The sequence below is a fragment of the Schistocerca cancellata genome, chromosome 2, assembly GCF_023864275.1.
Source record: "Schistocerca cancellata isolate TAMUIC-IGC-003103 chromosome 2, iqSchCanc2.1, whole genome shotgun sequence".
NCBI classification, from domain to species: Eukaryota; Metazoa; Arthropoda; class Insecta; order Orthoptera; family Acrididae; genus Schistocerca; species Schistocerca cancellata.
In genome coordinates this window covers 199,355,841-199,372,131 of record NC_064627.1, presented here as the reverse complement: position 1 = coordinate 199,372,131, position 16,291 = coordinate 199,355,841, and the positions used below count along the sequence as shown (strand labels likewise).

The following is a 16,291-nucleotide window of genomic DNA, read 5'->3' as shown; positions in this document are numbered from 1 at the left end:
AACTGTTAGCAATCACATATGGTATTATGTATTTCCAGCATTATTTGTATGGTAAAAGTTTTAAGGTCATGACTGATCATGTGTCATTGCAATGATTACTTGGTCTGAACGACACATCTAATCGTCTAACATTACGGGCTCTCAAGCTTAGTGAATTTGATTATGAGGTCATCTGTAACCCAGGTACAAAACACACAAATATGGACACATTAATTCATAAAGTGCCCACGTTGAGCGCACAGGGCAAGAATGTGTTCGCGCTGTCAGTATTTCAAATCATAGCCACAGTTTATTGTACATGAGGATTTGTCGTGCAGAGTCACAAAATGTTGACCACATGTAGTGGTCCTGGCAGTTTTTCGAAAGGAGATGTTTACAACAGGCTCATGACTGTTGTCAGGACACACTGGCCAACAAGCAACAGACAGGTGTTGCAGAATGGTTTTGGTGGAGGAATAGGAAGTGTGACGGAGCAATATGTCAGAGACTGTGTGCCATGTGTGCAAAAAGCGGACATTTTGCATCACAAAATCCCTTTGCAGAGTGTACCAGAGGTGTTGCCATTTCAAATGCTTGGGCTGGACATTTGTGAACCTTTCAACAATACACCTGCAAGGAACAGGTACGTGCTTATGATCAATTATTTTTCATGGTTTTGAGCGATGGTAGCAATTCCAGACCCACAGGACAATACAGCGGTACAGGCATTATTTAACAGATGGGTATCAAAGTCTGGAGTGCCTGACACCTCAGTTATGAATCAGGGTAATAATTGTTTCAGAAGCTATGAAATGGGTATACCGGGTGATATGTATTCAGAAGTTATGAACAAGGCTGTTCCACCCTCAAACCAATGGTAGCACACTGTGTGTTAGTAGGAACATTTTGAAGACACTAAGCTTCTACATAAATGCTGGACATGACTAGGATACCTGTGTACGACTGACTCATATGGGGACAGGCATTTCATCATTTGAGGTGGTTTATGAGACAAAGATCACGCCACTCGCCCCCTCCCCCGGAACTGGGACCAGACTGCAAATAAAGAAGTTTGCAAGACGAACATGGGAAGTATGGAGAAACATACGAAATACGAACACAAAATGTTGGAACACCATGAACAACCAAATGGGCAAACTACTGCCATGTTGGATAGGACAGTGGGTACTGGCCACTAATCCCTACATACCAAAGGAAAAAACCCAAGAAGTTGTTACCAAATGCCAAGGACCACATCAGGTTGGGAGATGACATCACTGATTAAAGTAAAGGTATAATTTCCTTCCAAAACGTCTACTGTCAGTCAGCCAGGTAAAATCGTTTAAAGATACAATGCATGTGGTACCACAATTATCTTCAACAGGCAGAAAGAAGGAACCTCTCGTGATTAGACAGCTCGTAGATCACACAATTAGTTATGTTGTTCAACTTTTTGCAACATTTTAGTGATATTAGATTTACTCTTGTTACTTGAGTTTATCAATATATTTTACATTCTGTTGTGTTCGGATCGATTTTGAGTTTTCATGTCATTGGCACATGCATTTTTCTGTTACTGTTGTAGGGTTATTGTCAGTTCTTTGGTGGTGTTTTCTACTTGTCATAACTTACTCATTCCAAAAGAAGGGAGGAGACAATGCGCGCGCACACTCACACTCTGCAGCCCTGAGGGGCACTGGAGTGCTGTAGAAGACTGCATGAATAATCATCTGCCAATGCTACCACTGTAACTGTACACTCCAGAGTGAATCTGCCCCCTCCCTCACTATTTCTCTTTCCCATCCTGACATGTTGTGGTTCAGAATAGGGTAGGTCATTTAGTATGCACAAATGACATCCCGAGCATATAAGGCAGCTATCAGTTTTTTCTAGTTCAAGTTACAGAGTCTAATCATTATTTGTAGCACTTTTCGCGCATCTGGATCTGTATATTTCTTTACAAAATTTAGCACTACTTTGTCAAAAGACAAAAAGCATTGATGGCAGAGTTGTCTATTCATTAGCAAGCTTATGTAGTGAGACCTCTTCTCCCCTTCAGAAGGTTCATGGCCAATCTCCCATGAGAAGATGAACTGGGAATCCACGAATCCTCCACCCGGTGCCATCCTAGTGATCATCTTTGCAGAGTCGTTCAACTGAGCCTGCTGTGATGGATGAGATGAGGATTGATGTAAATCAGCTTCTGACTCCTCCACCAATCCCTTGTTGTTCACAATGACAATCTTCACTTATCTCTGGTACAAAAAAATCCCCATCTTTATCAGTGAAGTCGATTTCCAATTCAATGTCAGAATTCTCTAAGAGATGTAACGTTTCTTCATCATAAAGTTCACACTGAAGATACATGTTTGAAAACATCTTTCATGGACAAAGAATATTACATAAATGTGTGATACAAAATGTGGTAGATTGGAAGATGCAACAATGAGCAGAAAAACTGACTGCTGATTGTTGCCAATCAATTGTAGGATTATTTACATATATTCAGAAGAGAAATTACAGCAGTGTCAAACTGGTTCTAGTTATACAATACAAAATTTCTCTGAAAACAAATATTTTTTAAAATATTAATACATTATCATAACAAAACTAAAATTTAGGAAAAGTCATGTGACTTCAAAAACAAAATATGAAACTGGATGAGAGATTGAAGAAAAAAATGTGACTGGTCATTCTGACTCCTTCCGCCATTCTAGTGTAAACCGCATTTTATACAAATTTCAAGAAAACTGAAGGTGTCTGAGCTGGGATCCCATAAGCCATTTGACATATGACCCAAAAGAATTAACATATTCTAACCATTTGTCTTATTATGAATGAACAAGATTCCTCTCGTTTTACTTTTATATCTCAAGCGATCGTACCTATTTTACAAAAAGAGGTCAATGTGAACTGATAAAACAGCGCTGTATTAAAATATACTGAAGTCCAGAGTCACACATAAGCAAACAGATTGCCATTACTTACATTTAATATCTGCTGCTTCTAGTTACTCACCCAAGTGGACACTTTCTGCACATCACCTAACACATCGATACAATTTCTCACAAGAAAATTTCCTTCTGGCAAATTACGAGAACACACATGTCATAATAGTCGCTCACAATATTTCCCAACTTAAGATTTCTTTGTGATAACAAGAGCTGGATGAAAACACACCATCTAGAATGCACTAACATTTACTAACGCAACATTCCACCGATCTTTCTACATTACGAACAAACGTTCTTAATTGTGTATACGTTTCACTTCTCATTTATTTGTTTTACAAAATTACTTAAGCAATGAATCTGCTTTTCATTAAGTAAGGATTCTTCGCCAAGCATTATTATTAACGTGCCAACATTACTGAGGATTCACAAAGTTTCAGAGTAAGATAAATAAAAAATTGTGGAAGTGTTGGCACATATTAGATGAACTACACCTAAATTTTTACTGGCAGTAACCTAATTATAATGAACCATACTGGTGGTAGCTTTTGTGTATCCTTAACCAAACATAGCTGCATGCATGAATTTCTCCCCCCTATTATTTTCTCAGATCTGTTATGTGGCATGTAATTACTTCTCCCTTTCCTTTTCAATTTGAATGATCATGCATCATGCAGTCATACAATAACAATACAAAATAAAACTATACCTTTAAATCTGTTAATAAGTGCTGGTGATACAGTTTTATAGAAGTCTGGCAACAGTTCATGCCTTGTAGCAATGACGGCTTCCAAACACTTTGCAGCGGAGCGTCGTACCTTCCAACTCATGTCATCATCATCAGAATATTCATCATTTTCTTCATCTTCTGCATCTTCCTCTGTTTCCATTACTATACTGTCTTCTCCATCCTCAGCTTCATCATCATAATTGTAATTAGGATCGTAGGTGATATAACTCAAACAAAGCTCTGTAATCTGTGAAATAAAGAAAAAAATAGTCACTAAAATTAAACAACATTTCAAAAATATCATCTGTTTCAATACCCCCAATTACATTGCAAAGCAATATGAAATGGAACGAGCATGTGATGATTGTGATTTGGAAGGCAAAGGGTTGACTTTGGTTTATTTGGAGAATATGAGGAAAGTTTGGTTCATCTGTAAAGGAGACCAAATATAGGATGCTGAAGTGACCTGTTCTTGAGTACTGCTTGAGTGTTTAGTATCCATACCAGGTCAGATGAAAGGAAGATGGTGGGCTCAGAGATTTGTTACCGGTAGGTTTGAACAACAGACAAGTGTTCAGGAACTTAAATGAGAATCCCTGAAGCAAACGCGACGTCCTTTTCGAGGAACACTATTGAGAAAATTTTGAGAACTAGCATCTGAAGCTGACTGCGGAACAATCCTACTGGAGGCAATATACATTTTGCTAAGGACCACAAAGACACGATCTGAGAAATCAGAGCTTACATGGAGGCATACAAAGTCATTTTTCACTCTCTCTATCTGTGAGTGGAACAAGAAAGGAAATGACTAGTAATGGTAAAAGATACCCTCCACTACGCACTGTATGATGGCTTGCAGAGTATGTATGTAGATGTAGATAGTTGATCCAGGACAATCTAACAACTGGCTGACAGTACAAAAACGACAATGAATGGATGAATGGATTTTCTTTTTGGAAGAATGTCCTCATCCTTCGAGCACACAGAAAGGAAGTAAGTTAAAGGTTTAATGCCCCTTTCAGAATCTGGATAATTAGACAGATAGAAGAAAGATGAGGCTGAAATTAAGTCATGGCCTTCCTGAAGCAAATACCCCAGAATATGAATAATTGATGTAGGGAAACCTGAATTAGGGTGGCCAGATGGAAACAGAAAATAAAAGATGAAAAGGAGGGGGCAGATTGAAGGGTTGGTTGGGGGAGGAAATTACAAATGATGACTACGATGAAAACGTAATGAATTAAAAAAGAAACAACTAAATACCATATTTTACAAGACTATATGACACACCTTAATTAAGCAATTTAAAAAACTGATACCATTTTTATTATTAGGTTGCAAAGCGACCTTCAAAATCCCTGAAAATCGTCATCTGAACTTTCTTCTTCTTCTTGCTCCTCGCCGCCGTCATTGTTGTCGTCTTCATATATAAGTTGGTCTTCCCTGACGAAAGATTTAACAATAACGTTTTCTTTCACTATAGACCATAAATGTTTTATCCATTGACACACTTTTTGACTGTAGGTCATTTTAAAGCTCCCTTCGGCATGAATTCATGTTGGGTTTCATCCATCATCCATTTGTTCCATTCCTCTCTCATACACTCTTTGAATGGTTTATTTATGACAACATCAAGAGGTTGCAATTGTGAAGTAAGTTCTCCCAGAATAACAGCAAGTACTGTATTTCCCTGCCTCAATTTTTCTTCCACAGAACTTTTCAAATGATTACTAAACCGATCTAGCACACAAAAAGAACTCTTCTTCAATAAAGCATCTTTCCTTTTCTCCCACACACCGTTAAGTTATAATTTCATATCAGCCTCATCCATCCAACCTTGTCATGTATGTGAAAAACACCTGGTGATATTTCTGAAGGTTTTGGCATTGTTTTTTGCTTGAAAATGAGCGTTTGTTAAGTTCAGTACCATCATCACAACATGAAAGGACAACATTGTAGTACATTTTTCAGGTTCAGTTACAGTTTTAGCACCTTTCAATAAGCCAACAGTTCTATTACTCAACACTCAAATGCCAGAGGAGTTTTGCCCTTATTTGCTGTTGTGCTTACTTCTACACTTGTTTTCTTTCAATGTTGAATAATAAAGCAACGGAAAGACAATATTTCCTATTCATACTCTTACGGCGTTTTCTGATATATTTCGGTTTTGGCTCACATGCTAAGTCCGTGACATTTCATAAACCTGTAGCACCAACCAATTCCACCCTTAAATTCATTTAAGTTCCACTGCAGCACTAGCTTAAGAGTGCGTATTTGAATTATTTTTATATTAATTCCAGTGCCATTTTGACAGTTTCTTTGAACTCATTTCAATATGTTATCATCTAGTTTTGGCTATTTTGCATTAAGTCCTCTATTTGCACATTTAGCCTTCCTCATTTTTTTCAGTTTTTCTTTACTAGCCCGCCAATCGTGAAGGTTTTTTTCTGTTGGTGGAGGGCCAAAGTGCCTCTATGTGTTCTGTTTTCATGTTGTTGTGTATATGCTATTACTTTCAATTTATAGCCCACATTTTATGAATATCTTATTTTTTCCATTATGATACTAGCTACTAACAAAAATACTGTACTGTTACCAATAACACAAATCACTTTCAATTCATGTTCACTAGCACCATAGACTGCAATGATGTACCACATGCTAGGCAGTGCTTTGGGTTTGTGATGGCAGGGTGAGCTTGTGAAACCCCACAACTCATGTTCATCCCATCAGTGCTCTGCTGCTGCCAGTTGACTCCAGTGTTGCCAGATGGAGGCTTGTTTCCCGCAGCATCAAATATATCATCATTTTTAGGATTGGTCGGAATTTTAAAGCAAACACTGGACATTTTTGTATTAATTCAGATACAAGATAAACCCAAATTTTGGAGGCAATTTTTTTAAGAAAAAATATCATAGACTGCAAAATATTGTAACACAGTAACTACATAATGAACAACACTGGAAATTCCTGGATGAAATAATATGTACAGGAAAGACAACAACTCACCTATAGTGGATGATGCGAGGCACATAGAAACACACTATCTTTCCAGTATTTGCTCTTTTTACACACACACACACACACACACACACACACACACACACACACACACACACACACGCGCGCGCCAGTGGACATGGGCATGTGTGTGTACCACCTCTAGAGAAAGTGCAAAATCTTGAAAGCTAACATAAATAGGATTCTGTTGCTTGTTTTTATGTGCCACACATCAATCAGCTAAAAAGTGGGTGGTTTCTTTTCCTTTACTTACTGTAATGAACAACATTCTTAATGAAATTAGGATATTGTCACCAGACATGAAACAATTACTTTGAATTAACAGTGTGTATATGGGGACAAGGAAAAAAAAATCCTGGTTTTCTCAGTTAAAAATACTCTTTTTCCCAGGTGAAAATACACTTTTTTCGTCGTGACAGTATACTTCCCCTCGGAACTGAAAACTTATCAATTCTTTGAATGGATAGACAGCAGATATTCAGAGCACAAGACATATGAAGAATTCAGTCAATAGCAACCTCACTGTTCAGTAGCGCAAACAAATAGTTAATGGTTTAAAGTAATATATGTAATGTAGCTACAAGGAAAGCCAAGCTTGCATATATAATACTGGTACTCGCATTGGTAGAATACTGGGGAACAGCAATCAGTGTACAAAGGAGATTTCTTACAAATCACTTGTGTGACCAGTTCACATATGTGGGACCCATACCAGATAGGACAAACAGGGGACGTTTAACGTATACAGAGAAGGGCAGCACAAATGGTCACAGATTTGTTTAACCCATGGGAGCCTGTCACCGAGATATTGAAGGAACTGAACTGGCAGACTCTTGAAGATAAACTGTCGCAAAAAGTTCTATTAATAAAATTTCACGAACAAGCTTTAAATGATTATTTTAGGGATATTCTACAATCCCTAAGGATTGCTCACATAGGGATCGTGATTGAAATAATTACTGCATGCACAGAGGCATTCAAACATTCTTCCTGCATTCCATACGTCAATGGAACAGGAAGAAACCCTAATAACTGGTACAATGGGACTTACACTCTGCGATGCACCTCATGATGGTTTGCAGAGTATAAATGTAGATGGTCTTTAAGATTAGTATGCTACAAGGAAAGCTAAACTTTCTGTATAATATTGGCCTTTTTTGCGTGTATTACACTTTAAGGCACATCAAACAAATTTGCAGGTACAATTTTAAATAATGATATAAATGTCCAGTTTTCTGGGCTTGAAATTGTTCTAAGTGGCTGCTGGTCCTCAAAGCATTATGCTTTAAGTGAGAGTCAAATGCTCCATGATTTGAGAAATTCATCACACATTCTCACACGTAACACATTTCATCTTGTGTAAAAGGAAATTTACTTTGAAAGTAACACTTGCCAAACTACCGATCGCAACATTTTCCTCCCGAGACCTGTTAGAAATAGGTTTGTTTCAGCAGTTGCCAGAGCGCGCTAGAAAATGGGCATTACTGCACATGCGCAGCTACGATGACGTAGGACTCCATATGTTGTTATGTACATTGTCTTACGAGATCTTACATTACATCGTAAAAGAAACAGGACATAAGAGCATACCCCAAGAGCATCAGAATTTCGCAAACCATACTAAAATGCGCATTCGTATGTCCAGATTAACAATGATGTAGGCCACAACCTGATATTAAGCTTTTCAGTGTGGTTTTCGGGATGCAAGTTTTTTTGGAGTACCAGTACTATATTATCTCATGTTCGATTCTTTATTATGGCATAATGTCATACATGCCTGAAGCTGAAAATATGCAACTGAAATTCAGCGAAGAGTTGAAACTAGCCAATAGTGTGGAATGAAACATTTTGTTTCAAATAAATTAACTGCCTCTGTAGAAAAGGTTAATAAAACCAAATTTTTTTAAGCAAACCGACAAAAATAACTTCATTGTTCTGCAAGGCGAGAAATGCTTGGCTGCCAAAAATGTGGAAATAAAATAAAGAAAATTTTCGAAGTAGCATCTGGCTGCTTGCTGCTACTGCTGCACAGCTAACAGTAACACTTCCAGTAGCCAGAAGCGGGAGAAGGTACTGCTCATATGCTACTCAACTGAGCACGTGCACGAGTCCGCTGGCAACTGCTCAAACGATGTAAAAAGTTGTGACATCACACTCATCAGAAGCAGCTTGTTGTTATGAAGTATTGCACTGGCTTCGTCCTAAAGCCTTTGAAACATTTTGCTGTTGGCAGACACTTGTGTGTGCACTGTGTTTGGTTGCAAATGGCACATTTCCCAGGCAACTTAAGTTTTATTTTGGTTTTTTCTTTCGTTTACTTTCTATTGCTGCAGTATTATTCTGTATTAGCGGAAACAATAACATTCTTTGTAAGGATATCAGTGTTTACCATTCAAAATTACAAAAAATTTAACTGAAAAACAGAACAATGAAAAATTCTCGGAATTCTAAAAGAATCCCAGATTTCTAGTGGATGAAAAAATACCTAGGTTTTTCCCAATTGTCCCTGGTCATACACACCCTGATTAAAGAGGTAACAACACAAAAAAGTTACTTAACAAAGGAAGATATTATCAGAATATGTTGTGTATATGGATCCCCTACTGAAGAGAGAAACCAGGGGAGAAGAGAAACTTTTTTCTTTAAAAAGTTTCCCACAATTAATACACGTATATCTTGAGGTGACAAACTGGCAACTCCAGTGCTTTGTGTTGTTGGGAAGTTAATTCAAAAATATTCGTTTAAATATCACCAACCGTAGTGAAAAAACAGGCCACGATTTGGTTCAACTATTGTTAAATTTCTTTCCGGATTCTTAATTTAATTAAATGCCCTGTCACACACACATCTGCAGAACTCATCTGTTTTTATCAACAGTAACAGATCTTAAACTATAGAACATCTAACAAAAGAAAATGCAGCGAAATGGAGAGAAGTATGGAACATCTAGTGTGTGCAAACAATTGATATCCATTCAAAGTTTATGAGGAAATGCCTAGACCAGAAGGATAAAGCATAATTTACATCATCTTCTACACCTCTTAACATTTCATACCGGGCTTTAGTGTGTACCGTATTTTACAGACTATAAGACATGCTTATTTCTTAAAAAATTTTCTCCGAAATTCAACTGAGTCATATATTTGAAATTAATATAAAAAGCCCAGTGTTTGATTTAAAATTACTGCCAGCCTTAAAAATGACCATATATCCGATGCCGCAGGAAACCTCTCTCTATCTGGCAACACTGGCTTCAACTGGCAGCAGAGTGCACCAATGAAAACAAACACAAGTTGCAGGGATTCACAAGCTTGCTGATGCTATCTCCCACCCACCCCACTGTCACAAACCCAGAACACTGCCTAGCCTATGATGTGTCACTGCAGTCTACAGAGCCAGCGAACTTTAATTGAAAGAGATCTGTGTTATTGGTGACAGTACAATATTTTTGTTAGTAGCTAGTTTCTAAATGGAAAAGAAAGGTATTCGTATGATGTCGGCTGTAAACTGAAAGTAATGGTATATGCAAAAGAACATGGAAACAGCAGCTGAGCAGCATTTCGGCTCTCCACCAACAGAAAAAACCTTTCGCAATTGGTAGGCTAGTAAAGAATCACAAACAGAAAAAACCCTTCGCAATTGGCAGACTAGTAAAGAAGAACTGGAAAAAATAAAATAAAAGGGAGGAAGGCTAAATGTGCAAACAGAAGACTTAATGCAAAAGGGCTAAAACTAGAAGAAGACATAGCAAAATGGACTTAAGGACACGGTCAAAATGGCATTGGAATTAATACAAAAATGATTCAAATACACACTCATAAGCTAGTGCTACAATGGATCTTGAAGAGTGGGTCTGGTTGGTGCTACAGGTTTATGAAGTGTCATGGACTTACCATGCGAACCAAAATCAAAATATCTCGGAAAATACCACAATAATATGAAGACAAAATATTATCTTTCCATTGATTTATTATTCAACATCGGGGGGAACAACGACAGTGTGGAACTAAGCCAATGAGCGAATATCGAATATGGATGAAACGTCTCTAACATTTGATATGCCAAACAATGGAACTGTTGGCTTCAAAGGCACTAAAACTATAACACGTGGACCTGAAAAAATGCAATACACTGTTGTCCTTTCATTCTGTGCTGAACCATCAGCATCCCATGATCATCAAGCGCAACCAATGCCAAAACCTTTAATACCGCCAGGTGGTGGTGGTCATGTACATGACACGGGTTCGATGGACAAGGCTGGTATGAAATTACGATTAATAGACTGTGGGAGAAAAGGAAAGGTGCTTCATAGAAGAAGAGTTCTCCTCATGTGCTAGATCAGTTTAGTACCCATCTGATAAGTTCTGTGAAAGAGAAATTGAGACAGGGAAATACAGAGCTTGCTGTTATTCTGGGAAGACTTACTTCACAATTGCAACCTCTGCATGTTGCCATAAATAAACCATTCGAAGAGTATATAAGAGAGGAATGGAACAAATGGATAAAACCCAACATGAATTTATGCCAAAGGAAGCTTTAAAACAACTTACCCTTTAACAAGTATAGCAGTGGATAAAATAGTCATCACCTAGAGTGAGGGAAGACATTATTGTTACACCTTTCAGGAATTGCGGCATAAGTAATGCTCTTGGTGGTAGTGAAAACCATTTCATACACAAAGAGAGCAAAGATGACGAAGAAGAAGAAAGTTTAGAAGACTATTTTTCAGGTGTTTTAAAGGTGAGTTCAGTTTTATAAACTGAAAATTTTTTTTTAGTCTGCCGATGCAATCTAATAATAAAAATGGTAAAAATATTCTTTTTTAAAACTGCTTACAAATTAAATTGTCTCTCATAGTCCATAGTGTCTTACAGATCATAGAATACGGCGTGACAAAAATCTGGCCACAAAATATGGGATCTAGAAGGTGCTAGGCCATAAAATTAGTTATTTGAGAAAGTAAAATCAATGTGTGCAACATCAGGGCAACGCAGTTTGAACCACACTAGTGATTCCTGTAGCCTCTTTCAAGGACGATCCCAGATAATTTGATGTTTTGAGGGCTTTGCCGCTGTCTTGGAAGTAGGAAATTCCAATAAACTTTACGTTATCCATGAACAGACTGCTGCCAGCCTGGTAGCAATACAGATGAGGATCCCATCACAAGTACCTAAGGAGTTGTGACTACAATGAGGGTTACCACAGATAGAGTGTGTGACACTAGATAAGCGATGGCTTTATCAATACTATACAAAAGTACAGCATCTAACATTAAATGACCATCCTTGAGATATGTTCTGTGGATAGTTGTCTGTGCAGTTTCAAACCAATCATGGTTTATGAAGATTAAAGATTTGCTCATGAGGACATGATTAGCTCTGGAAAGAATCATATGTGGTTATCTTAGTATCCATAAATGTCATTAGTAAAAGTTCTCCAATAATCTATGAGCATGTATCCAGGGTGATTAGTTATCATCACTTTTGTCATAATGGGCGGTATGTCATGAAGCTTATATGGTAATCGGTGGAAGAACAGTGGCGCCTCTTGTGAATCACCTCACAAGCACCATATGCCTGTGACAGATGGCTCATTTTCCATTTCACAGCTGACATTAGGTTACTATACTAAGACAATTATATAGTATTTAAATCTATTTATTGCTTATTTGAATACTGTTATGCATATTTTAAGATTTTGCAATTTTTGGGCAGGATGTATTCTAATTAACAGCATAAATGCACACAGTTGAAAGAACATGATACAAGAAATAAACAAGCACAGTAAACATGGGTCCTATAAAAAGTATATCCTATGAGCTATGAGGACCTCCTAATCTTCAATACTATGAAACGAAGCTCTTGTACTTCAATCTCTTTGTTTCCACATTTTGAGAGGTGGTGGTGGTAGTGTGGACCAATACAAGAAAAAAGCAATGGGTCTAGAAGGCATACCATAAGAGTTACGAGTACTTGTTCAGTACCAGATAATAGAGTTAATATGACCTGAAATGCCTCTTTCCTTTGAGGATTGTGAAACAAAAACAACCAACCAACCCTGATGCACGTATTTAGCATACAATTCAAGTTAGCACAAATGCAATTAACATTATTTAAAACATGGCTGCTTTAGTAGAAAGTATAATTCTTTTTTGCATACAGTAAAGTATTTTTGGGCAACACGAATGAAAGAAGTAGAATATCATTTCCCATTAGGACCATCAGTCTCGTGCTAAGTGATGTTCTGCTAGTTGTCCAGCTGTAGCTTTACACTATGAATTATGGAAATTAACCCTGACACACCAGAAAACTTTGAAATTTACATCAGGATTTAATCTGAAATTTCAATATTTATACATCACTGTGCAAGGGAAAGATTGTAATACTTTCGGCAAAGCCATGTCCTGGATGGTGGGAAACTAGAAGCACTAAGCAGTTGTATATAGCTATGAAACCTGCCACAGCCACTTTTTTTCCCAATGTACAATATCCCTTTTTAAACAGCCACACAATAAGTTGACAGTCATCAGATTACACTATTGTCTGTCATCACTGGTGCAGGTGAGCACTATCAACATTTCAAACATATTTCTGCTGATTATTGAGTAATAAATCTCTTAATATACACAAATTTCAAAATTTTATTAATGTCAGTTCCAGGATTTTTCTGCCACTAATCACTCCTTTGACTTTTTTTTTGCCTTAGTGAATGCTTTGCATATGTGAAAAATGTTAAGTTATAGCAGGGCTCGGAGTCCAGATTAAACTGAAGGTTCCCCTAACCAGCTCGATAAATTGGAACATTGCTCTGAAGTACACAAGGACATAAAATTTATGATATAGCTATGTCTGGTGAAGTACTGTGATGTTCAGGTCAACCTTTTGGTGAGGGAGATCTTAATTTCATATTTCTTTAATGGTCATCATGTCACCAAAGTAGGTTGTGTGTGTGTGTGTGTGTGTGTGTGTGTGTGTGTGTGTGTGTGTTATTTTAAATATCTCCATATTGGCAAAAAAAAAAAAAAAAAAAAAATCACAGTGTTGCTTACACCACTGTAGTAGCACTTCTGAACATGAACAATCTGAATTACACTTACAGTATTGATGTGTGGAGTTATTTCTTTAGGACATCGATGGACAAATGCTTCAAAGGCTTGCAAACAATATTCTCTCAATTCATCATCATCTTCTTTGCTATACTGTACTATGAGAGGCACTACCCTCTCAATGTGTTCCCCAAATCTGTGTCCAGCCTGTCGGCTAAATCACACAAATAAGAATTACTCACATATCATACTGGAACTTAATTATGCACACAAAAAGAAATATTTCACACAAACATACCAGATTGCTGCTATACACTGAATGTATGTACGTGTTGTAGAAGAATTAACATTTCTTGTTAACCCATCCAACAAGACATTTATAAGCTTCCCATAGATCTGATGGTTGCACGACATCACTAGATGACTCAAAGCAACAATTGTTCTGAAAAAAATAGCAAGCAGTCAAGGCTAGCAATGCTTCTGGCCCACTCTCATTAAATTTACACAATGAACAATGTCTTACCTAACAACATTTAAATACTTGTTAATGGAGGAGTCAAAATCTTACAAGAGGCTGCATCCAGTAAATATGAAGCAAATTACAAATCTTATTTCTCCCAGTGATGCTCCAAGTGTAATATTTTTCATATGGCTAACACCCAAGTAAGACAAAATAACCACTGTGTGGCGTTCGCATCAATAACAATTAAAATTGTTTATCAAACAATACAACTATGCCATGAAATTTATTTTTAAAAAATTGTCCAGTTTTTACACACACACACACACACACACACACACACACACACACACACACACACACAAACTGAGACCTAGCTTATTATAGTACTAACTTACATAATTATTTAATTGGATAGACAAAAAATCTACTCTTCAAGCAGCAGCAAAAGAAACATAAAAGACTGTTGTGATTGTCAGGCTTTTGAAGCCAGTGGCTTCTTCTCCTTCAGGCAGAACGGTTGAAGGGGAAGGAAGAAGGGTGAAGGAAAAGGACTGGAAAGGTCTAGGAAACGGGGTAGGTTTTGGGAAAGTCACCCAGAACTGTGAGTCAGGGGATACTTACCGTACGGGATGAAAAGTTGGTCTTTTAAGAATTCCTGATGGAAACTGTGAAGGCAGCAACGAAAGCTGCACATGTAGAGAGTATGGAGGATACCAGTCCTCCAGCAGATATATCAGGCTTTCTCCAAATCAAAAAGCACAGCCACAGTCTAGTATTTTCACAGAAAAACATTCATGACATGGGTGGACAAAGAGACGAGATGGTCAACTGCAAAACGGCTCACTCGAAATCCACACTGTGCAGTGGTTACCAAATTGCTAGACTCGAGCCACCATACCAGCCGGGCATAAATCAATTCCATCACCTTGCAAACACAGCTGGTGAGAGAAATGGTGTGATAACTGGACGGAAGGTGTTTGTCCATGCCGGGCTTAGGTATGGGTATGACAGTTGCTTCATGCTAACGTCTGGGAAACATGCCCTCTGCCCAGATGCGACTGTACGTATGAAGGAGAAAATGTTTGACTGCAAGAGAAAGGTGCTACAACATCTGAATGTGAACATCTTCTGCCCCTGGGGCAGAGGATTGGGATGAAATGAGAGCATGATCTAGCTCCCTCACAGTAAAGGTGGCATTGTAGCACTCACGACTCTGAGAAAAGAGTGTTATCGTTTGAGCCTCCTCAACTTGTTTCCAATGGAGAAAGACAGGATGATAGTGGGTGGAGCTCAAAATCTCCACAAAATAGCAGCCCAAGGTGTTGGAGATGGCAGTAGAGTCCACTGTGACATCATCAGCCACTGTAAGGATGCAAATTGGGGAATGGACCACGCTCCCAGACAGCCGTCAGAGATTGGCCCACACAATGGAAGACAGTGTGGAACTGTTAAAAGAACTAGTAAAGGAAATCGAGCTAGCTTTTCTTTTATCCCAAAGAATGCAACGACACTGTGCACACAGCTGTAACGACTGCAGTTGGCCATCATGGGATGATGATTAGCAACGCCAAGAGCAGGTCTCCACGCATGAATTGAATCGCAGCATGCCTCAGTCCACCAAGGCAAAGAGGAAGAGTGAGGAATGGAACATTCTGCGGCAGAAGCTATAACATTTTAAAGATATTATACTGGGTCATCATAACAGAGGAAATTTTGTTCATCAAAGGTCGCCAGGGAGGAGTAAAGCCTCCAGTCAGCCTTAGAAAGCTGCCATTTGGGCGTGTATGTAGGCGAGGCAGGAGTCAGCAATTGGAGAGCACACAGGAAATAGTCTAATATTAGAGTGCGTGTCAGAGAGAACAGACTACTCAAGATGATGGGCAAGCTCGGCAGTGCAGAAGGAGAAGTCCAAATGGGAAAATGTGTGAGTGGAGTCGGAAAGGAACATAGGTGCTCCTATGTTAAGGCAGATGAGGTTAATATTATTGAGAAGGTCAACCAAGACGGCAGGTCTCTGGCAGTCCTGGGCGAACCCCAATGCAGAATGGTGTGCAATGAAGTCACCGAGCAGCAGTAAGAGGTGAGAGAGGGTTGACTATGAA

At 38.3% G+C, this 16,291-nt stretch overlaps 1 protein-coding gene across 1 annotated transcript in view; it reads right to left on the bottom strand.

Annotated features, from left to right (window-relative positions):
* The window catches only part of LOC126161521 (cullin-associated NEDD8-dissociated protein 1), a 172,888-nt gene that overhangs the window by 118,206 nt on the left and 38,391 nt on the right, over window positions 1-16,291 (bottom strand). Inside the window, exons 5-7 of the mRNA XM_049917431.1 lie at window positions 14,025-14,168; window positions 13,778-13,940; window positions 3,640-3,907 (exon numbers count right to left, since the gene is read on the bottom strand). Coding sequence (XP_049773388.1) covers window positions 3,640-3,907; window positions 13,778-13,940; window positions 14,025-14,168 — 575 coding nt within the window. The remainder of the gene's footprint in view (window positions 1-3,639; window positions 3,908-13,777; window positions 13,941-14,024; window positions 14,169-16,291) is intronic.